This window comes from Schistocerca cancellata, chromosome 1 (assembly GCF_023864275.1).
Source record: "Schistocerca cancellata isolate TAMUIC-IGC-003103 chromosome 1, iqSchCanc2.1, whole genome shotgun sequence".
Lineage (NCBI taxonomy): Eukaryota > Metazoa > Arthropoda > Insecta > Orthoptera > Acrididae > Schistocerca > Schistocerca cancellata.
The window spans coordinates 1278952548-1278976391 of record NC_064626.1 but is presented as its reverse complement, the minus strand read 5'-3'; the positions used below and the strand labels follow the sequence as shown (position 1 = coordinate 1278976391).

Here is a 23844-nt window from a genome sequence, read left to right as displayed (position 1 = left end):
CTTAGCTTGCCTGGCACTGCTGCCATAATGTCCTCTCTTGTCTGAAATCACATTTATTTCAATGAGCTCTAGAGTTTACGGGAAAATCAGGAAACGCAGGGCTCCTTATCAGGAGAGTAAGAAATCTTTTGAAGCACAGGAATCTGGTTTTTCACCAAGGGGAATTGTTGTGATGGAGGCACCAATTTTCTGTTAACCGCAAGTCCAGTCTCTTGTGCGCCACAGCATCACGTAGTAGGTGACAGAGGACACCACTGTGGTACTCATTGGTGATTGGGTGACCCTGTGTTGCATACTGATGGTGTACCACACTGCAGGGGTCAAGGAAAGCAGTTAGTATCACTTTGATGTTGCTGCACATTTTGGTGGGCCTTCTTTGGTCTTGGTTACAAGGAATGCTTCCCTTGTGACAAATGGGATTAGGTTTTCGGATCATACCCATACAACTATGATTCATCAACAGTGATTATCCTGTTCATGACGTCAAGATCACTGTTTGTGGAGTCCAGAATGTCCTGAGAGACTTCAACACAAAGTTGCTTCCGCTCTGCCATCAGCAGCTTCAGCACAAATTTCGCCGACACTTTTTTCGTGGCCAAATCTTCAGTCGCAATGGAATGTGCCAAAAAAGTGCTGATGCCCACCCATTATTCCGCAATTTATTTGATAATCACAAGATGGTCCTGCATTACCACAGAGTTCAGTTTGGCAATGATCTGATAATTTTGGCAAGTTGGTGGCTGACCAGTGCGTGGCTCAAACTCCACTGATGTGCAGCCGTCTTTAAACTGGTTGTTCCACTCCTTAATCCGTTTGTTGTCGAGAGGATCATAACCGAAAGCCATCTCAATCTCTCGAATGGCTTCCACATGGCTGTCACCCAGTTTCTGATAAAATTTGATGCAGTAGCACTGCTACAGTCATTCCATCACTACCGTTGCAACGAAGAACCAATGCGGGCACTAAACCCATCTCATTCAACTGCTGCTTGCCAGCAACTGAAGCTATGGACAGGTGGGAAAGAAGTCACACATGCACACGAATGTTCAAGGTCAGCTCATGCAAGCATGCTAGATTCAAATCCACCACCTATTCCTGTTTAGCCATTTTCCACTTACTGTCAATCTCATTTTTTAGACGTTTGTATTCCCTTTAACCTGCGTCATTTTTATATTTTCCTCTTTCATCCTCTGCTGCCTTCACTATTTCATCTCTCAAAGTTATCGATTCTTCCTCAACTATGTTCCCTTCTCCTGTTCTATTCAATCATTGCCTAATACTCCCTCTGAAACTCACAACGACTTCTGGATCTTTCAACTAATCCAGGTCCCATCTCCGTAATTTCCTATCTTTTTTGCATTTTCTTTAGTTTTAATCAACAGTTCACAACAAATAAACAGTGGTCAGAGTCCACATCTGGCCCTGGCAATGCCTTACAACTTAAAATCTGGATCTGAAATCTATCTTACCATCACATAATCACTCTGGTACCTTCCAGTGTCTCCAGGTCTCTTCCATGTACACAACCTACTTCCACTATTCTTAAACTAGTGTTAGCAATGATTAAATTATGCTCTGCACAAAATTCTACCAGGTGGTCTGCTCTTTCATTCCTTTCACCTAGTCTATTTTCACCTACAATTTTTCCTCCTCTTCAGTTCCCTGCTACCTAATTCTAGTCCCTCATCACAATTAAATTTTCATTTCCCTTAACTATCTGAATAATTTCTTTTACCTCATCATACACATCTTCAATTCTTCATCATCTGCAGCCCTAGTTGGCTTATAAACTTGTACTATTGTGAGTTCGTGTTCATCTTGACTACAATAATGCATTCACTATGCTGTCCGTAGCAGCTTACTCACACACTTATTTTCTTATTCATTATAAAACATACTCCTGCATTACTCCTATTTGATTTTGTATTTATAACCCTGTATTCACCTGACCAGAAATCCTGTTCCTCCTGCCACTGCACTTCTAGTACTAATAGAGTAAGACCATTTTGGTTGTTCCACAACCAGATCAGTCAGTCATCCAGACTGTTATCCCTGCAACTATTGAAAAGCATTACTGAAACCACAGGACACCCTAACACACAGCTTTGAGACAATTACCTGACACGCTAGCCGCAACAAGAAGTTGAGCACGGCATCAGCATGGACCGTATCGATTGGTGTAGTGGAGTCTGGCTCCACTTTGGTGACCAAGGCAGGCATCATGCACGGACCGGGCATTGTGGCATGCCTTTTCCGAGGATTTTCCACGTTCATACCAGGGTCGTCGACAGGTGTTCGTTTTACTGGAGTACCGAGCGTAACAGACTGTTCCTACAAGCAGAATTAATTTAATACTATTTTAATGACGATTTAACTGAATTGCTGGTATTTCGCTAAGTAACACAGAAACGTACAGTCATAGATGTGGATTCAGCTTCATCTTTGATACGCTGGAGGTCCCACTTGATGATAACATCAGCCAATTCTACGGCGAGTCTCCTGTGCTCTATGGATGAATTAGGACTGAAGCCGAGGCGCTGCATGGCATTCACCATGTGCTGCACCAGGTGATGGCGAACTGGGTAATAGACCTGCAATGTGAATGTGAAACATACTGAGATTTGCGTAAACTATGTGTTAATACATATGTCTATGAAACAAAAGTTATACCATTCCATAAAAGGCAACAATTTGATTAAGAAAACACATTACAAGGAGATGAATGGTGAGCCAGTACTTACTAACACAAGAACTATTCCTCAAACAGAAAAAAGAAATACTTAAAATAGGAAATACTAATCCAAGATTTCAGAATGTGTGTGTGTGTGTGTGTGTGTGTGTGTGTGTGTGTGTGTGTGTGTGTCCGTGTGTGTGTGTCCGTCTGTCCGTACATGTGTGTGACTTCTTGGACCACACTGCACACTTCCACGGGGTGTATACATGGACAAGGAAAAACAATTCCCGGAGTTTTCCCAGATTTCCTGGTTAAAAATGCACTTTCTCCCGGGTGACAATATATTTTCCCTTATCAATCCTTCGAATGGTTATGGTTTTATACACGCGCACACAATTTCTCAGCACTGTAGAAAGCGAAACTCAGGGAGAGAGACACATTTTGGAAATATCTTTGATGCGCAGCTACACGAACGCTGTATATTTTCGTATTACGAAAGCATACATTGCAATTCCACCAAACACCACTTGTTACTTTCCGAATCATTGAAATCGAGATTTCGATGCGCTTTTGTAAGCTGTTCGTAGCTCATATCACGTGATCTCCCAGCCGATGACAGCAGATATTCAGAGCATAGGACACGTGATGTAGTCCGCCAACAGCAACATCACTGTTAAGTAGCAAGAACACACAAACATGGTAAGTTAATACAGTAGTTTAAATTAATATACTTAGTGTTGCTACAAGAAAAGCAAAGCTTTCACAAATAATATTGGTCTCAAGCTGCAAGGGAAGCTAAGCTTTCGCATATACTGTTGATCTTTCTTGTGCATTAAGATCTATCACACAAATAAAGCAGTAAAATTTTTAATAATTACATAAATGTCTGATCTTCAGGGTTCAAAATTCTTCTAAGTGGCTCTCGTCATCAAAGAGTTGATTTTTAAATGAGAGTCAAACACTCTGTGAATTAATAAATTAATGGTACATTCTTGCACATAGCTCAACTTATGTAAAAGGATGTTTACTTTGAAAGAAACGTTTTTCAAACCACCATTCGCAATATTTTCCCGCGACCTGTTAGAAATGGGATCGTTTCAGCAGTTGCCAGAGAGCGCAGATAACAGGCGACACCGCACTTGGGTAGCTATCATGATGTAGGAAGCCCGTATGTACGTATGTGTAAAACATTGAAAGATCATAAATCATGTCATAAAAGAAAGAAGACATCAGAGGATACTGCAAGTGTTTTAATTCACTTGATAGCTCCCGGCCACAGATATCCATTTCATTTTGTTTTCATTTGACGTGAGAGTAAATGAAGGGGAAACACCAAAATCACTAAATGTAAACACGGGTCACGTGGAGACTACCCACTATAACTAAGGCACATCTACGATGTATACGAACCAGGTTTTTTATAAAAAAAAAATTTTCAAAACATGTTCATCTTGTAGCGCACATCTTTCTGAAAAGTCTGAAACATAAAACGTATGTATTCGAGGAAATGTAAGGCATATTATTTGGTCTTAAGTATGCCAAATTGCAGTGCCACGCCTCTTCATAAAGCATTTTTCCACCACACGTCCAAACTATATTCAGGAGAGTGGAAATTGAAATTCCCTGTGGTGTCTCTCCTGCTCCCAGTCAGCCGGTTTGACAGCCTGCCCCTCTTTTAAAAAATCTCGCAATTAATAGCGGATGGGATTATTTGTAACCAAGAGAACAAGAACTCTTCAGAAAATCTGAACTCTTTATTGCCTATTAGTTAATAACTTGCTGTTTTGTGTGACATAAAATTAAATATAGGATACATAAAACCAAAATTGACAAAAGATAAGCAAGAAATTGCATATTTCTTCAAACCTTAGCTCCTAGCATTTTTTCCTCTCTAATCTTGCTACAGCTTTACATGGCGTGCTTTCCTTTCTGCAAAAGAATCTATTACCTCATCAAAGTTTGTCAAATGTTTTGGTACATGAAAAATAGTAATGTCGTTATCTAATACTGAAAAAGCTGTTAAAACAAATAATACCCAAGATTGGTGTGGTTTCTCGATCTGATTACGTCTATTTTGTCACTGTCTGCTAGATAAAACAAAATAGACCTTTCTAATATGGCAGCAATTTTGTTACACACCAAATAAACGAGACTGTTTTGGCACAAATGGCCATTTTTATAACAGGACAGAATATAAACCAATAAGTACCAATATCAATGCCTATTAGGCCTACTGCAAGCAAAAAGCTTTATGTTAGGAAATAGTTTCACATTTCATTCATACGCACCAGTTTCTCAAGCACGAGATCGAAAAGCAGTATTACAAAATTTTTATATAAATTTGGAATCGTCTTATTCGTCCATAATTTGTGTGATGTCCCCGTTTCTTCTCCTTCCTCGTTCTAACAAACAATCTTGTCATCACCAATTCTGTAGCTATTGCTGCCACTGTCAAAATTTGTTCACCGATTAACTTCACTAACCCTGCCAGAATCACAGGTTTAGTTATCCCGTGATTATTTTCCGGTTAGGTGTTGTTACACGTTTGTACAACATGTTTTTAGCATTACTTCCAGAATAGAACTTACACAGCTGCTAGCCAGGGACTGTACTACTGGTCTTTACTTGTGTAGCGATCTGGCCGAAAATTTTCTGTCAAAATTTCGTTTTCTTGGAGACAGTGAGAAGACAATACGTGATTTAACTGAAAACTAAAACAATGAAAAATTCCCAGAATTCTAAATTTATCCCAGGTTTTTCCCGTTTTCTCCTGGATGAAAAAATTCCCAGGTTCTTCCCGGATCTCCCGGGTCGTATACAACCTGTTCCAGTCAGCTACAGTCCACTTTTTGTCGTCGTCTTCACAACTGAAGATGTGCAGTTTCATGTGCCACTGGGAAGAATGCCATTGTGCATGGTACTGTCTCAAAATGTCCATCATAAGCACTTGCCTTGGTAATGTTTGCCCAGAACTGGTCAAGATGGACCTGCATTCACTACCAGTGACAATACCACTCGTGTTTGAACCCAATTATCATTGACAAGGATCAGTACTTTCCTCTGATCCCTGTTAGTTACAATCTCTTTACTATGACTGTTCTTATGCTGGGTTACATGACTGTGAGTGTTACATCATTCGTTGTACCTACATCGGGCAGTCTGCAGTGACATACTAGCAAATCACCAAACTACTTACTATGTGGTCATAGACATGTCCAAATGCAATACCTCCTTACAGCCACTCCACATCTTAATGTACTAATTCCACAACCAACTGACACAGACACATGACTTTGTTGCCACAATTTGGCAGCAGTGGGCACCACATGACTGCCAGGTCCCAGTTCAACACAATCTATAATGCTGCAAAGTGACCAGTGCACTTTTTAAAGGTGGTGATGGATACAGAGTCCAGCGAGTTTACATCATCGTTTACTGGAGAGGCAATGGTGTCTACAGTTCATTAAATCATCTGGACTGAACAAGAACTTTATAATATCTCACTCATTAACTGGAGTTTCAGCTCTCAATAACCCAGCAATATAGAGGGAAAACAACATTCATCTCACGAACATAATTCAGATGGTGGTTTTGCTTTAACACCTTAGAACTTCAGTGAAATTTCTCTGCACTCCATCACACTAATGCCTCCAAACAGTGAGTACACACATCTCCTCACATAATACACAATGTGCAACCAGATACTTATTTATTCCTGATTGCCATGCGTGCAATCGCTTCCTTGAACCAAAAATGAGGCAATATAAACACACTGAAAGGATGATGATGCGGCACATGGTGACAAAAAGACATTTATTAGAAAGATGAGTGGCCAGATAACTTCATAGAAACAGTAATGGTGCCAAAACTGAGGAAAAAAACGGCATAAAATTGGGGAAAGATTAGTTCAGCTTCAGAAGGAGCATAAATACAAAAGATGCAATTGGATTATTAAAAAGAAGCACAAAAAAGGAACCAGAAAAAGGTCACAAACTTTGAGTGGTTGTTTTTGACTTGGAAAAGCCAGTGATAAAGTTCAGTGGATTAAACTTTTATGAAGTCCTGAAGAAGGTTGTAATTAACTGGAAGTAAAGGAGGCTAATAAGCAATTTGTGCATAACACAAAGAGTAAAACAATAGGTGATGAGATGACAGAAGGAATTAAAATTGGCAGAGGATTTAGGCTAGGCTGTTGTCTTCCACCTATGCTGTTTAACATCCATTACTGTTTCCAACGAAAGTGAAATGTAACAACAAGAGGAAGTTAACAACATGTTAAAAGAAAAAAAAACACCAGCTATGACGAATATGGACTGAAGACAAATGTGAAGAAGATTAAGACAATAACTTTTAAAAGGCAATCAAGGAAAATAAAAGTGAACATCTGTGACACGTTTGTGGAACAAGTTGATAACATCAGGTACCTAAGATACAAAACTATCAGAAACATTATGCATAATGAAGAAATAAAGACGATGACAACTGTTGTAAAAGAAATGTTTCACAGAAGGTACACAACTTTCTGCAGCCCATTACATAAATAATTACGAAAAAGATCAGTAAAGTGTTCTGTATGGTGTGTCACCCTGTACGGTATTGAATTACGGAGACTGCACCGGAGAGAGGAGAAATGCTTATGAGCTGTAGATCTGGAGAAGAATGGAAGGTATGAAATATCAGGAATGAGGAAATGTTACAAAAGCTGAAAGAGGAAAGACAAGTACCAGAAAGAGCTGAGAAGAGGAGTAGAAAGTGGCTAGGACACTAGACGAGAAGAGATTGTGTAATAAAGAACACCATGGAAGGCACGACAACTGGAAAGAGGACTAGATGTACAAGTAGATCCTAATCAACTGACAACATCGAGACAAATGTATCTTACACAGCTATGAAAAGTATGGCAACAGTGATGGAACTGCTTGATGGGCAAAACACATCAATCATCATCATAATCATCATCATGTTTTTGAGTGTGTACAAGGTGTATTCCAAAACTAAGGTCCATTTGGTTGTAAAAAAATAAGCTCAGGATAAAAGGCTTTTACTTACAGTAATATTTTACTACATATCTACTTTACTTTTCCACACAATCGCCATTCACTTCTATACACTTTCTGAAATGCTGCACTAGTGTTTTTAGCTCTTCTTCTTAGAAGTCTGCCACCTGAGAATTGGACCAGTTGGTAATACCAGTCTTGATTTCGTAGTCATTTTGAAATCATTGTTCACCCAGCCAGTTTCTCAAATGTGAGAAGAGGAAATGGTTGGTTGGTGCACGGTCAGGAGTCAACAGGGGTTGATCAAAAAGTTCCAATGAAAATCTTGAATCTTCTCCTTGGTTTTGGCAGCAGTGAAAGGACATGCGTTGTCATGAAGGAGGATTATGCCAGATGACAGATTCCTGTGGCTTCAATTGTGGATCACACATCTCAATTTGGTTGGCATTTCAAGTACATGTCTGCTGTAACTGGTGATCTGTGGTCAATGAAACCAATCAAAAGGATGGCCTTTTCATCCCGAAAAAACAGCAGCTATCATTTTTCAATTTAAGAATGGAGATCACTTAAAATTTTTTGATTTGGATGAACTTGAATGGTGCCACTACATTTACTGTCGTTTTGATTCTGCATCCGTGTACAATATACACATATCATCGCCTGTAACAATGTGAGAAAACAAATCACGTCCATCCTGCCTATAGCACTCCAAAAACGTTTATGAACTATGCATTATTTGCTCTTTGTGCTGGTCAGTGAGCATTTTTTTAACCCATCTCAAACACAGTTTGTGATATCCAAGCTGTTCAATGACAATCCCATAAATTGTTGTTCGAGCAACATTTCTGAATTCACTGCCAGACCACTAATAATCAATTGCAGGTTACTTCAAAGCCATTGGTACACTTGATCAAACATGTTGTCAGTCTTAATACTGGGCCTGCCACTCCACTGTTCATTGTGAACATTTGTGTTGCTATTTTGAAATTCTCGATAACACTTTCAAATCTGTTTGTCCCTCTTTATTTCAGGTCCATGCACTTGCATAACTCATGATGGATGTCAGCAGCTGAAAACCCTTTTGCCAGCAAAAATCTAGTCACACCATGCACTTCATAACTGATGGGATCTACGATTGTCTCAGCCCTTGCAATATGCTCGGGCGACTGCCAAATGCCTAATGAATCAAACTAACACTGCAATAGTTTCCTAAAGAGTCAGTAGACATCGCTGCATATGTGAAACTTTATTCAGACCTACCATCAGTTAAACAGTGATCACCCGGACCTTAGTTTTGGAACATACCTCATTTTAATTACATTGCATATGTCTCAAAAATTTGGTAAAGTTATTTACACAATCCACTGCATGCCTCTTCTTCATAAGCCACCCATAGAATAAATCTGTACATAATGAAGCAACACCCACACTTATTTTGATTACAAGCAAAAAGAGACATAAAACACTAAAAAAAGCTAAATTTCTTACCTTATAGTGCCTCACAACCAGCTGTAATATATGAAACAGCTGTTGCATTGAATGCCCCTCTTCCACAATAATTTTTTTAGTCCAGTGCGTCAGCATTGTGTAGCCATCTTCCATTCGCACCGGCATTAAAGGAGTGAGGATTTCTAATGCCTGCCGAACAATAGCCCGTGCCTCAATTGCGTGTGCTTTCAGTAGGCTGTGAAATACTGGTGGGGAAAAAAGAAGTAGTGAAATCAGAACATGTTGCTATTCAGAACAAACCAGCAGCTAGCTCTAACATACAGAAACTTCAAACATTAAATTACAAACTGGAACTTACTATAGCTGTAACAAACCTTGCAACTTAATTCTTTTATGGATAGCAAACTTGGCTATTATATGTGATAACAGAAGGTGCCCGTGGTAGCGTGTAGCCTGGTCGACACAGTTCTTCCCCATGAGGCACGGCCACGCAAACATCAGGAGCCGGCGCACCTTGAGACCTAATAGGGGTACGAGAAAGAAAACATGAGAGTAAATTGCTACTGTTGCCAGTATTACTTGTAAGTGTTGTCAGTAATATATTAACACAAATCAGTTGTGTTTTCAAAGCCTATATTCTGGCAAAAACTTAAGTTTGTGGATGATGCAAGCATACTGACGAAGTGCAAAAGGGCGTGCACAATAAACACAGCAACGATAATAGTAGACACACTTGTTCACAGCGATCGTACAAAAATTCCCAATGTTGCAAACACTCACATTAAGGATTTTCAAATGAATAAAAATGACTTACAGGTACAAGACAGATTAAGGGGGCACACATTAAATAAAACTCTACGCATCCAGATGGATAATAATTTGAGCTGGCACCAGCATATAGATACAAGAAGTTCAATTCTGCCTGCTTTGCAGTTATAAATCTCTTTCTCTCACTCAGATGATCTGCAGATGGAACTACTTGTATACTTTCGATCAATTCTGCCCAACAGCATAATCATCTGCAGTGACACAGTACAGTCAAAGAAGTATTGATTTTATAAAAGTGTGTAGTATGAATACAGTGCAGAATTGTTAACCAAATGCCTTGTAAAAGCCTCTTCCAGTGCCTTGTAACTTTTTCACACAAATGCCACTGTGTTAACTGCCTTACGACGTTTTTGGTTAATAAGAAGAGTGAATTTGTGATGAACTGTGAAATTCACCATAACAATGGAAGAAGCAAAAATAAGTTCCTTTGCATCACAGTCTACATATAATGTGATTATTAGAAGTATAGTCTAACTTTATTTGACTGTATACGCTTGTAAAGGGTTGAGTATAATAAGAGTAATGAGTAGTGTAAATCCAAAAACATCATGTCGAAACCTATTCAAAGAACTGGGCATACTAACCACAGCTTCTCAGTATATTTATTCCTTAATGAAGTTTGTTGTAACTAATACATCTCTTTTTACAACTAACTGCTTAGTACACAGTATCAATACTAGGAATAAGAACAATATACATAAAGATTTAAAATCACTTACTCTTGCCCAGAAAGGAGTCCAGTATTCAGCATCGCATATTTTCAATAAGTTACCAGCAACCATTAAGAGTTTAGTTTCAGACAAGGCACAATTTAAACATAATTTAAAAGAATTTTTGGTGGCCAACTCCTCCTATTCCATCCATGAATTTCTCAATAAGTGCAACAGACCGTTTTAATGCAAATTTATTATACTTTAATTTTTGACAACACTTGGTTCTAACAGCCAAGTAACTACCTACTATGTGAATGATGGATGTATAGGAAGCACGTGTAAGTCTTAAGTCTGTAAATAGAGGAAGTTTAATTTTAAATCTTGCACATAATTTGACTGGTATTACCGTATTTACTCGAATCTAAGCCGCACCTAAAAAATGAGACTCGAAATCAAGGGAAAAAAAATTTTCCCGAATCTAAGCCGCACCTGAAATTTGAGACTCTAAATTCAAGTGGAGAGAAAAGTTTTAGGCCGCACCTCCAAATCGAAACAAAGTTGGTCCATTGTAATATGAGACAGAATTTAGGTCGAATGAATGACGATACAGCTACAGTAGTTTGGTTCGAGTGGTAAGCTTAGCAGTTCAGCTTTACCAGGTAGCCATTGCTATGGGTCAGGCGCTCCATCCGTATTTATACACGTACCCTTCCTTTTTCACGTGCTTCGTCTGGTTTGAATTCATTGCTTATTTTTCTTTGATCTGATAAGTGCTGTTCTCTTTGTTATAGGTGTTTACGTCACTCTAAGCTGAAAATGCATTACTATACTGTGTTATGCATTGTTTGTCGCATTCTGATAATGAGTGTTTACAGCCTGTCGCCGCTCGCGGTATGGCTTGCTTCTGTGCACGCTACCGCCACTTTTAAAAAGAGGGGAATCGTCTCATTAGCGAGACACTGGCAAGAGATTGCTATTTCTTGTTATTTACACTGCTGCTTTCTTTGACAATGGTCAACAAGAACCAAATAATAGACTGCGTATGATAGATGTTCTGAACAAGAGTTTAACGAAAATTTTTCTCCGTTTGAAAACCTTTGTAGACGCTCTTTAGTACATTACATTCTGCACAGTCATCTTAGATTTAAAAATCTAGTCAATTGCCGTGCTTCATTTCTGACTGTATCACTATTAGGCACAAGAATATTACGAATATAAACACGATATGTATATTCTTCCGCGTTTGCTGTTGTCTCACTCTAGTTTCGTAGTTTATTAGGCAGACAGGATTTAAACGAGATAGCAGCAAACACGAAAGAATACATGGCAAAATGTTTATATTCGTATTATTCTTATGGTGAAGAGAATACTGCATATGATTCACAATTCATAAAAGTTCCTATCAGCAACCATATCTTCTCACGGGTAGGAAAAAATTCAGAACGTAGAGTTGGCCATATTGACAAACATCCCAAACAATCTTGCCAGTCGGATTTTCGTAGTATACTGAAATGCCGCTACATTCAAAGATAAATGCCGCTACATTCAAAGATGAACAACACGGAATTTGTATTTACTTCGTTGGATAATGTATGAAAATGGAGTGGTCGAAACTCGGGGCGGAGAAAAAAGCTCGTCTTCCACCCTTTTTTAAATTTATTTACTGACGCAGAGGTTTTAGCGCCAGTATTTATCTTTGTGCCTGCAAAGCATGCCTGTGTAGAGCTACATATATTCGACGGCAGAAGTTAGTTGTGGCGACACCCATTAACATTTTTCATAACTTCCGCTTACTTTGCACTCGATTCTAAGCCGCAGGCGGTTTTGTGGATTACAAAAACCGGAAAAAAAGTGCGGCTTAGATTCGAGTAAATACGGTAACTTAGGATAATTGAAATGAATAATTTTTAATTTTTGACAGTACCTGGTTGTAATAGCCAAGTAACTAGCTACTGTGTGAATGATAGATTTAATGAAAGCAGATGTAAGTATGAAACCTGTAAATATTAGAAGTTTAATTTTAATTCATGTACATAATTTTACTGTTTACTGACTGAGGATCATTAAAATTAATGAAACTCAAGTTTTTCTAATTACATTTTGTCATTTCCCTGTCCTAGCTAATTTTTGATCGTAATATTACATAAGTCCTTAAGAGGAGAAAAAGCTATATGAAATACTTTTTGGGTTCTGCACCTCAATTCGTAAAAACAGAACCTTGTAGGATCATTTGTTGTCTATCCTCCTGTCTGTATGTATGTCTGAATGACTGTTAAAAATCAATTTTCTCAGGAACAGTCCCAGGTCAAGTTGAAATTTATGCCACATGCTAAGGTCTACAGTCCTTAGCATCATAAAGAACTGAAGCTTCCAAGTCAATGCAATAAAAAGATTGGCCTGTTTCTGTCACATATTGGGATACTTACAAACTCACTTGTTAAAACCTATAACATACTTCCCATTGACCTATAATCATAAAACTCGGCAAGCAGCAAGGTTTCACAGCACAAATAAAGGGGGGGAAAAATCCGAAAATTGTATATTTGTAATTATATCACAGAAAAAATTATTTCTTTTTATCATCTGTTATCCAACTTCAAACTTACAATTAAAATATTCTCAGAAGTACTGAAGTTCCCAAGACCAATATTAAGCCAGTATCAATGTTGATAACATGTAAAAATTGTTGAGACACACTATTCCTGGGATAGATGAACAGCCAAAATACATAATTAGTTTTTACAGAACCCTCAGAGCAGGCAGCCATGTTTGGCCATTGTTATGCATGGCAATGAGGAATGGAAGCAAGAGGGATGTGAGACAGCTAGAAGTGGGCGGAAGCTGTGTCCTGGATAGGTGCAAAAGAAGCATATGAAACATTCAAGGCGGCTGGTGTACGAATGCTTCCAGTGAAATTAAGAAGACACAGTTGGGAGGGGGAAGTGCGGGGGTGGAGATACAAACCTTGGCAACAGTAGAATGAGCTTGTCTCTGTCCCTGAATGGAGAAAGACACAAAATAGTCCATCAGTAAAAATACTGTTTCTAAAATTCTTGCAAGAGTTACTCCGAGTGCATTGAAACGTTAGTCATTCACTAATGGAGCCAATAAAATTATTTTAACTATGAATATCATGGAAAACGACTTATTTGACATCACATGTGGAGAAAAGTTTACAAATAAGAGTAGAGTGGCTATGTTTGATGGAGAACATAACAGGAGTTGGGCGAGAGCCGACCATATTACTGGAAGCAGTCCAACCACATTGGTGCACTAAGCTGAATTGGTAATTTAGCTAATGTTGCAAAATAAAATCATGTACAACTGCGTAGGAAGAGACTCTAATTGATGCGGAAAAGTTTTATTAAAAATGGTGACAGTAACTACAGACTTAGACATCATTAGCTCAGATCAACAAAGCTTACGTTGGTCTACTGTGCTAGGTCTTTCAAATGCATTCGCAAGTAGGGCTATGCTCATTGTCTTGCTGTGTATATTATCAGTGGTGGGGGGAAATTGTGACTGCAGTTGGGTGGGGCAATGCAATAGCAGTGGAAAAGCTTACTGTGAACAGTGCCAAGAAGTATCTTAAATATTCTGAGGTTTCATGTGTAAATTCCTGTGTAGCAGTATATCTTCTACACAGGACACAAAGTGTGGGTGTAATGCTCACCTGTTGTTTTATCTCCCACAGGAGTCACGAGTTCATATGGAGTACAGTGGGGAGATGATTACTCTGAAGAGGGGAGACAATTACACTGAAATAGTGGCTCCCATGAAGCTTTTTCAAGTCTTGTGTGTTACACTTATATCTCTGTTTTTGAACATGATACTTATTTATACCAACTTGAAAGACACACAGGCTCAACAATATAATCACATACCTTGGGTATTTATTTACTGGCCAATCAACCTCGTCCCTATTATTTCAGTCAAAGTGCACGGATCTGCTATCAACAGGAGTGCGACATCAGAACTTGCACAGTGAACAAGCGGTAAGGGTGTTTTGTAGGTAGTAGCATCATTGATGCTTGTCGATTTGCAGGAACAAATAAGTGAGCTCCTGCAGCTTAAACACCATGCACGTTTTTGGAAAGTCTGCAACTGTGTTATACACTCTATAAGAACAAAACACTGCACCAGTCACGTATTTTCTTATGCTTAGCATCACAATTTCTGAGAATTTATTCTACTGTCAAATGCAAATATTTTTAAAGTGTTTTTTGTGATGTTTGCATATGTTCTGTTCTGCTTCTCTTGCACTGTAGTTGTTTTTCTGAGGGTGTATGAAACTGTGTGTGTATGAAACATCACAAACATACTTACGTAAATATTTGCACTTGGAAACGAGAACAAATTTTCAAAATGCATTTTGCTAAGCATGAAAAAGCATGTAACTCATACAGTATTTCATTATTCAAACCACAAATATTTGAATAAGACAAAAGGCACAAAGGTGTGAACTAATGCTGCATGTGGCCAAACAAATAAACAAGCGTCTGAGGTGTCACGATGATCACAAAGTTGCATAAGCACAGTAGAGAAAGTTTGAAAACTGTTTTGATCGGTCATTATTCGAATTGTTCTGACTTTCACCTATTCAGATCTGTTGATCAGAGTGTCCACGTGTCAAGAACCATCTAATGTTTGTAAACACTACTTTAAGATCAATGCCATGCTAGCATAATTTAATGTCAATGAAGTCCAATTTTTCTCCATGAACACTGTTGCATGAAGTGTAAATCACAGGAAAATTAGATGTATGTTAACATTTTTCAGGTGGAATTAACATGTTAACATACTACATTTGACGAGACCAATAAAAATGTAGTAAACAGCAGGAAAATGTTGATTCCGGAAATGTAATAGGATAGTTATACTGTATGTTGTGATCTATACTGGCCTATTACAAGCCTAGGAGCGTTACTGTGAATTCATACCATATCCGCTGTCAATCCTACTTGATAAGGACTGCAAAGGTCGAAGCAGTATTCTAGAATTGGTACTTCTTGCATGAGACTTCTCCCAGAATTCACACAACAAAGCCAAGCAATTTACTTACAGTTTGTACTAGCTCTTGTTCTATGTCATGGAGTATTACACTTTATTATTAAAAATAAGAGGCAACTTCAGAAGCTAACCATGTAATTTGTGATGATCAGGTATTTTTGGGCACTTTCACTTTGTTATGTAAAATACCTTGAATTTATTGAAATCTAAAGAGAGCTGCCAATCGGAAAACCAAGTCAAAATATTATCATAATGCATCCCATTACAATCACCCAGCAACAATATGACCTCCCCATGGTTACAAGTTTATTGTTGAACATATTACTGCCAAATTTTACAGCACAGTACTACAGAATAGTTCTTCAATTGTTTTCAAAATGGAGGTATATGGGGGAAGGAGATTGACCACAAAGATAAGCGACATTAATTTATCTTGTCTTGTTTTTATCTTTTACGAATTAAGTGACCCACTATCTGCCACTACTTAAATACCTGTACTATCTCTACTTTGCTTCACAATAGTATTTACTATCATTAAATAACTTTACTATCATTAAATAACTTTTTTTAGCGGTAAGGATGAAACATGGCAGTAAACAGAAATTTTGATTAGTTGACTATCAATTTCTTCTTATTTTCTTTTATCTCCCAAAACAAATCACATCATTTAATAGTTACTCAAAAACAATATACAGAAAGTAATCACAGAATGTGAAAAACAAATCTGAACATACCTTGTCGTTTGTTTTGTGCATCATGAATATGAGGAGCTGCCTGATCCACAAGCAAGCATGCAAATTGTAGAAGGAATATGCGCACGGAGTCCGAATTCCCAAATGGGTTATCAGGATCTATGATCTGAAAAGTACATGTAAAAATGGTCATTTCAGAAAACTATAGTTCTTTTACATAACAAGCACATTTATAGAAGTTACATCAACAATGATGATGATGATTTATGTACTGTCTGTTTCTTGAATAACAGTATCATCCTGGACCATAAATTTCTGTTGTGAGCCAATTTCCCTCTCTGTTAAGGACATATAAAATTGATGCAACACTTTCATCTGTACTCAAATGCAGCGAATTTTGCAATAGTGAATACAATGCCACATTTTTTGTTACAGTGCAACATGCAAAAACCAATAATTAATCTAGAAGAGGGAGAAAGAAGTTTGATGTTAAGTCAAGAATTTTAATCCACAAACTTTGAAAACTATGTTAGGTGAGGAATTTAACGGTCTGATTATTGTACAAGAGAACACTACTATTAACGGGAGTAAAAAAACAAACTATTCAAATTCTACGCTTCCAAAACAAATAGTATTACTAAAAGGGCTTTACGACAGCCGTACTGCAACTATACAAGCAGAAGATGAATACGTGAAGTTTTTTGATGTGACAAATGAAGTGAGAAACTGCCACCTAAATACTGTAACACCTATGCAGAGGATGTTATGTGGGATGCATGGGATGGCTGGTGTGGTCAACTGATAGCAGGGTACTCAACAATCTACGGTTTGAGGAAGTGAGAAAGAACGAACTTAGTGGTCTGTTTTCCAGAGCGTAGACTGTTGATTTAAGTTTCAGTCTAGAGATAAACATGAAAAAGACAAAACTAATGGTTGTTAATTGCCAAGCTTTAGATCAAATTCAACGTACAGGTTGCTTAAAGGATCTGCAGGTAGTATACGATTGTGTATACCTACGATGACGGAAAATGTTACAGGTACCACGGAGAGAGAGAAGAACCCATTCTTCGACTACAGAAGAACTTGGCATCACAAGGCAGATGATGTTACAGGAACCATGGACAAAAAGAAGAATCAATACTTCCGTTATAAAAGAACATAACATCACAAGAAGTTGCCTTCTCATGTCAGCCGAAGATATTACCAGTTCCTAGGGCACATTTTGAGAAGAGAAGGAGATAATTTAGAATAAATCATCTTACAAGGCAAAATCAAACACACAAGGCCACGAGGAAGAGCAGCAAGCACAGGGTTGGATCAAGTGAAGAAGATTACAGGCCTAGCTCTTCATCTGACAGTAAAAAGACCGAAGATCTCTATAGATGGAAGTGTCCAGTCAAGGATTCAATTACTTAAGAAATGAATGAAGAAATGAGGTCACTACGTTCAGCAATGAGTAAACATACTAATGATGATGATGATGATGATGAGGTACACAGATATGAAATTACATGAAGATGATGATAAATGATTATTCTTTTTACCATCATGTAACAATGTTGAAACAATGATTTCCATATGCAAATCATTTGTGCATATGACAAATAATGGAAAATCAAGGATGGAATAACGACAATATTATGAAAAGTATAGACTGCTACTCACCATATTCCTCACCATATTCACACACACACACACACACACACACACACACACACACACACACACACAATCTCTATCTCTCTCTCTCTCTCTCTCTCTGATGCAAATGCAACTCACACACACGACCACTGGCTCTGGTCGCCAAGGCCAGTAATATCAAGTAATAATCAAGTGACCAGGAGTAACTGTTGCGAAAATTTACACATTCGCATTTGACATGAAAGATATGAGCCTTTTTGAAGTTTCCGCTGAGTAATGCCACTGTCATGTTGTTGTGGCCTTTATTGGCAAAAATACTGAAATGCTAATCTTAGAGATTGGATGCAAGGACTAACCGTGCAGCCAATAGACAAGGAGAAGACTGGACGCACCTAATCATGGCAGCTGCTGATAGTTATAAAATTGCAGCACTATGAATTCCTGTTTCTACCCACTCAATTGCGTTTGGAATTTAAATTTCAGTGAAACTGCATTCTTGTTTTGAACCTTATTCTCCCAACAAACTGTTCAGTTCCTTTGCTATGCAATTAGTTTTCAGCAATATGTGACTTCACAGTGCAATCACCAACACACATTAAAGCCATGAACTGTTTTTATTTAAATGACTACATTATTCTTGCAATTGTTATTTTTTTACTTTAATTTTGTAATATTGTACAATTTCAGTCTTAGGTACCTAGATATATTTGTTAGCTCTCAGAGCATAAAGTATCTGCGATTGCAAATATTGCCAATTATGCTGATATTCTATGATCAAATAGCTAACAAATATACGTAAGTATTCAAAGATGTGCAATAGTATGAAAATAAAATCAAAATTAACAGTTGCTGGCATCACAGAGTCATCGAAACATTCAGAGACCAAGGGTCAAAGGCACTCCAGATGACACTGCATGTCACTGTTACATTTTCTTTTAGTATTTTAGCAGGTTTTAAAAACCATTATTATTGTGCCACAATTTCATTCAGAGAGAGAGACAGAGAGATTCTCTTGTCAGTTACCAATCTACACTCCTGGAAATTGAAATAAGAACACCGTGAATTCATTGTCCCAGGAAGGGGAAACTTTATTGATACATTCCTGGGGTCAGATACATCACATGATCACACTGACAGAACCACAGGCACATAGACACAGGCAACAGAGCATGCACAATGTCGGCACTAGTACAGTGTATATCCACCTTTCGCAGCAATGCAGGCTGCTTTCCTCCCATGGAGACGATCGTAGAGATGCTGGATGTAGTCCTGTGGAACGGCTTGCCATGCCATTTCCACCTGGCGCCTCAGTTGGACCAGCGTTCGTGCTGGACGTGCAGACCGCGTGAGACGACGCTTCATCCAGTCCCAAACATGCTCAATGGGGGACAGATCCGGAGATCTTGCTGGCCAGGGTAGTTGACTTACACCTTCTAGAGCACGTTGGGTGGCACGGGATACATGCGGACGTGCATTGTCCTGTTGGAACAGCAAGTTCCCTTGCCGGTCTAGGAATGGTAGAACAATGGGTTCGATGATGGTTTGGATGTACCGTGCACTATTCAGTGTCCCCTCGACGATCACCAGTGGTGTACGGCCAGTGTAGGAGATCGCTCCCCACACCATGATGCCGGGTGTTGGCCCTGTGTGCCTCGGTCGTATGCAGTCCTGATTGTGGCGCTCACCTGCACGGCGCCAAACACGCATACGACCATCATTGGCACCAAGGCAGAAGCGACTCTCATCGCTGAAGACGACATGTCTCCATTTGACCCTCCATACACGCCTGTCGCGACACCACTGGAGGCGGGCTGCACGATGTTGTGGCGTGAGCGGAAGACGGCCTAACGGTGTGCGGGACCGTAGCCCAGCTTCATGGAGACGGTTGCGAATGGTCCTCGCCGATACCCCAGGAGCAACAGTGTCCCTAATTTGCTGGGAAGTAGCGGTGCGTTCCCCTACGGCACTGCGTAGGATCCTACGGTCTTGGCGTGCATCCGTGCGTCGCTGCGGTCCGGTCCCAGGTCGACGGGCACGTGCACCTTCCGCCAACCACTGGCGACAACATCGATGTACTGTGGAGACCTCACGCCCCACGTGTTGAGCAATTCGGCGGTACGTCCACCCGGCCTCCCGCATGCCCACTATACGCCCTCGCTCAAAGTCCGTCAACTGCACATACAGTTCACGTCCACGCTGTCGCGGCATGCTACCAGTGTTAAAGACTGCGATGGAGCTCCGTATGCCACGGCAAACTGGCTGACACTGACGGCGGTGGTGCACAAATGCTGCGCAGCTAGCGCCATTCGACGGCCAACACCGCGGTTCCTGGTGTGTCCGCTGTGCCGTGCGTGTGATCATTGCTTGTACAGCCCTCTCGCAGTGTCCGGAGAAAGTATGGTGGGTCTGACACACCGGTGTCAATGTGTTCTTTTTTCCATTTCCAGGAGTGTATTTTGTTTCAAGACAATACTTAAGTTTCCTAAGCACTACACTGTCTGATTTGTATAGGAATTATTTAATACTGTGTTACTGCCACTTCTATATTTATAGAGCAGGCCAAATTATTTAATGGGGTATTGCCTTAAACAGAAGAGACTGACGGTCACGAGACCTAACCAGGTACAAAAATTACTGAAATTACTGTGGGCTTGCTGAATACTGGCCATGGTATTGAGATTATAGTGTCTGCCTAATAATCAGCAGTTCAGGCTTACACATTAATATTCCACTACATATTTGCACTACTACTGATTTGTCACCCCAAACATACAGGTAGACAATTTGCTAGCTAGAAAGTGCTACTATTGGTAACCTTTTATTTATTTATTTATTTATTACTTGTCATTAGCCAACATTTGTTGAAATAGACAGTTTTGACATTACATTTGATAGTGAATCTAAAATTGGGAAACTATGTACATTCAGATTACATTACATGAGGATAAAGAGTTATTCTGTACATTATAATTCCATAACATCATAGTTACTCTCTACTACATTCCACTTCCTTGACATCATAGTTACTCTCACTCTCTACTACATTCTAATTCCTTTACATCATAGATACACTTATCAGCTAACAATTTGTGCAGCTGCTTCTTGAAGGCATCTCCTTGTAGGTCTTTCAGTGATTGTGGTAACTTGTTATATAATTTTAATCCTGTTTGCTGAAAGCTACTTTGGACCTTAGATAGCCTAGTAAAGTCTACATTAAGATTGTTTTTATATCTGGTATCATGTGAATGAACATCTGTTCTGGACGTTAAGGTATGTATTTGTTTTTTTATGGAAAGAAGACACGCTTTTATGTACAGAGAAGGTAATGTTAAGATGTTAAGTTCCTTAAAGTGCTTTCGACATGATTCTTGGCTTTTAATACCTGTAATTGCTCTAATTGCTTTCTTCTGCCACATGAACACTGTCTGAGCACCAGTTGAGTTGCCCCATAATTTTATTCCGTACTGTAAGTGAGATTCAAAGAACGCATAATAAGAAGATAAAAGTTGTTTCCTGCTAACTAATGTTTTTAGTTTCCTTAACAAAAAGACTACTCTAGAAAGTCTGGTACATAACAGTTCCGTGTGGGTGTTCCATGTTAATTTCGGGTCCAGGTGGATTCCTAGAAGTCTTACAGAGTCAGACTCATTTAATTTTTCCTGTAGATTGTGCAAGAAGAAATACATAGTTTCTGTCTTGCTACTGTTGAGTATCAGCTTGTTACTGTGGAGCCATATGGCAGACTTTTCAAGCATTGCTTTTGTTTGTTTCTTCACTTCCTCCAATTTGTTATCTGAGGTAATCAGGGTTGTGTCGTCAGCATATATTATTGACTTGTGAAGCATGAAAGTAGGCAAGTCATTCATGTATACCAGGAAGAGAAAAAGTCCAAGCACTGAGCCTTGTGGCACGCCTCTTACAACTGGTAGGGCATTTGATTGCTGGCTATTTACTATAACTACCTGAGTTCTGTTTGTCAGGTATGATCTGATTAATGCCAGTTCGTTATTTTTTACACCATAGCACTCTAGTTTATTTATTAGTATTTCGTGGGATACAGTATCAAATGCTTTACTCAGATCTAGTAGTACAGCACAAGTGATAGAATTGTTCTCAAAGCCATCAAGTATGTCTGTCACAAGAGTTTCTACTGCATTTATTGTAGACAATCCTGGCCTAAAACCAAAGAGCGAGGAGGAAAAAAGATTTTGTTCAGCAAAGTAGTTGCAAAGTTGTGTTTTAATGCAGCATTCTATTATCTTGGATAATATAGGTATGAGGGATATTGGACGGTAACTTTCAGGTTTGTTTTTTTCTCCTTTTTTATAGATTGGGATAACAATAGTAGCCTTCAGGACCTCAGGAAATTTTCCAGCTGTAAAAGTACTATTGATCAGAAAGGTAAGAGGGGCAACAATAATGTCAATTATTTGTTTCAAGATGGTGTTGGAGATGCCATAGAGATCTTCACTGTATGAGCCATGTAGGTTTGTGACGACTTTGTATACAGTTTGGCAGGACACCTGTTTCCATTTAAAGGATAAGTTATTTAGGTCAGGAATGTTGTGGGTAAAACTTTCAGAAGTTGCATCATCTGGCGCAGAGGTAGCAGTAGCTTCCAACTTAGTACTGTTAACAAAAAATTCATTTAATTTTCCTGGCACTATTGGAATTTCTTGTCTGTTTTTATGCTTCCCTGCTATTTTGTTTATTACCTGCCAGGCTGCTTTGCATTTGTTGCTGGAGTTTTCAATGAAAGCATCATTGGCTCTCTGCTTTGCCATCTGTATTTCAGTTCTACAATTCTTCCTGGCTTCTTTATACCTCTGCTTCGATTCTAGGTTACCAGTTTTAGCCATTTTATGTAGGGCAATAAGTGTGTTTCTCAGGTCATGCAGTTCAGGAGTGAACCAGTTGTGCTTCTTTTTTCTATTTGGTGCACCATCTGTTTTCATCTTTTTGATTATTTGTGGGCAACAGTTTTGAACTAAGCTTGTTAGTATGTTCATGAATAAGTTAAAAGCATTACCGTTGTTATTACAATTATATACTCTGTCCCACTCAACTTCTGATAATTTTTGCCTTAACTTCGTAATGTTGTCAGGATATAATAGTCTGACCCTCTTAATGTGTTCAGGTTGCTGAGTAGGATAGTTTTCACAGTTGACCATTAGCCATAGGCTGTCATGGTCAGATAAAACTGGATTTATCACTCCGTACTGACACTCGTCTTTTGTCAAATTGGTGATTATGTTATCTAGGCAGGCATCTAATCTGGTTGGCTTGTTATTCATACAGTACAAGTTGTTAGACCTTAGCATGTTTTGAAAGTGTGTGACAGTTGGTATTTTTAGTCGAATGTCTATATTAATGTCACCAATGTATGCTATCTTGTGGTGTCTGTATTTTACCAGCAGGTACTTATTTAAAGTCTCCATTTGGTCAATAAACTGATGAATATCAGAGCTAGGAGTGCGATAAATAGAGATGATCACTAATTTAAGTTTGGGAAGCAATAATGCAGCAATTTCAAAAAGTTGCTCTTTGCAAAAATGGTCGACTTTTTGTGCTACATATTCAATGTTAGAGTTTCTCTTTATAAAAATAGCGACTCCTCCATGACTACTTTTGGTTCTACAATATGAGCTTACTAATTCAAATCCTTCTGGGGTATACAGGGCAATTTCAGCTGGTGTGAGCCAGTGTTCATTTACACAGAAAACATGACATGGGTTTGATCTTAGGAACATATCAATTTCATCTATTTTGTTTTTGATTGATTGTACATTTAGGTGCATAATTAAAGTTCTGTTTTTGAGAAGGATAGGCAAAGAATTAGACGCATCTATATTTACAGTTTTTGTGGCACTGGCTGGGGGATGATAGTCCATAAAAAATCT

The 23844-nt window shown here is 38.8% G+C and overlaps 1 protein-coding gene across 1 annotated transcript in view; it reads right to left on the bottom strand.

Annotated features, from left to right (window-relative positions):
* Positions 1–23844, bottom strand: part of LOC126146787 (transformation/transcription domain-associated protein) — a 508296-nt gene that overhangs the window by 238593 nt on the left and 245859 nt on the right. The window contains exons 33-37 of the mRNA XM_049915647.1: positions 16346–16469; positions 9495–9641; positions 9160–9365; positions 2415–2591; positions 2119–2331 (exon numbers count right to left, since the gene is read on the bottom strand). Coding sequence (XP_049771604.1) covers positions 2119–2331; positions 2415–2591; positions 9160–9365; positions 9495–9641; positions 16346–16469 — 867 coding nt within the window. The remainder of the gene's footprint in view (positions 1–2118; positions 2332–2414; positions 2592–9159; positions 9366–9494; positions 9642–16345; positions 16470–23844) is intronic.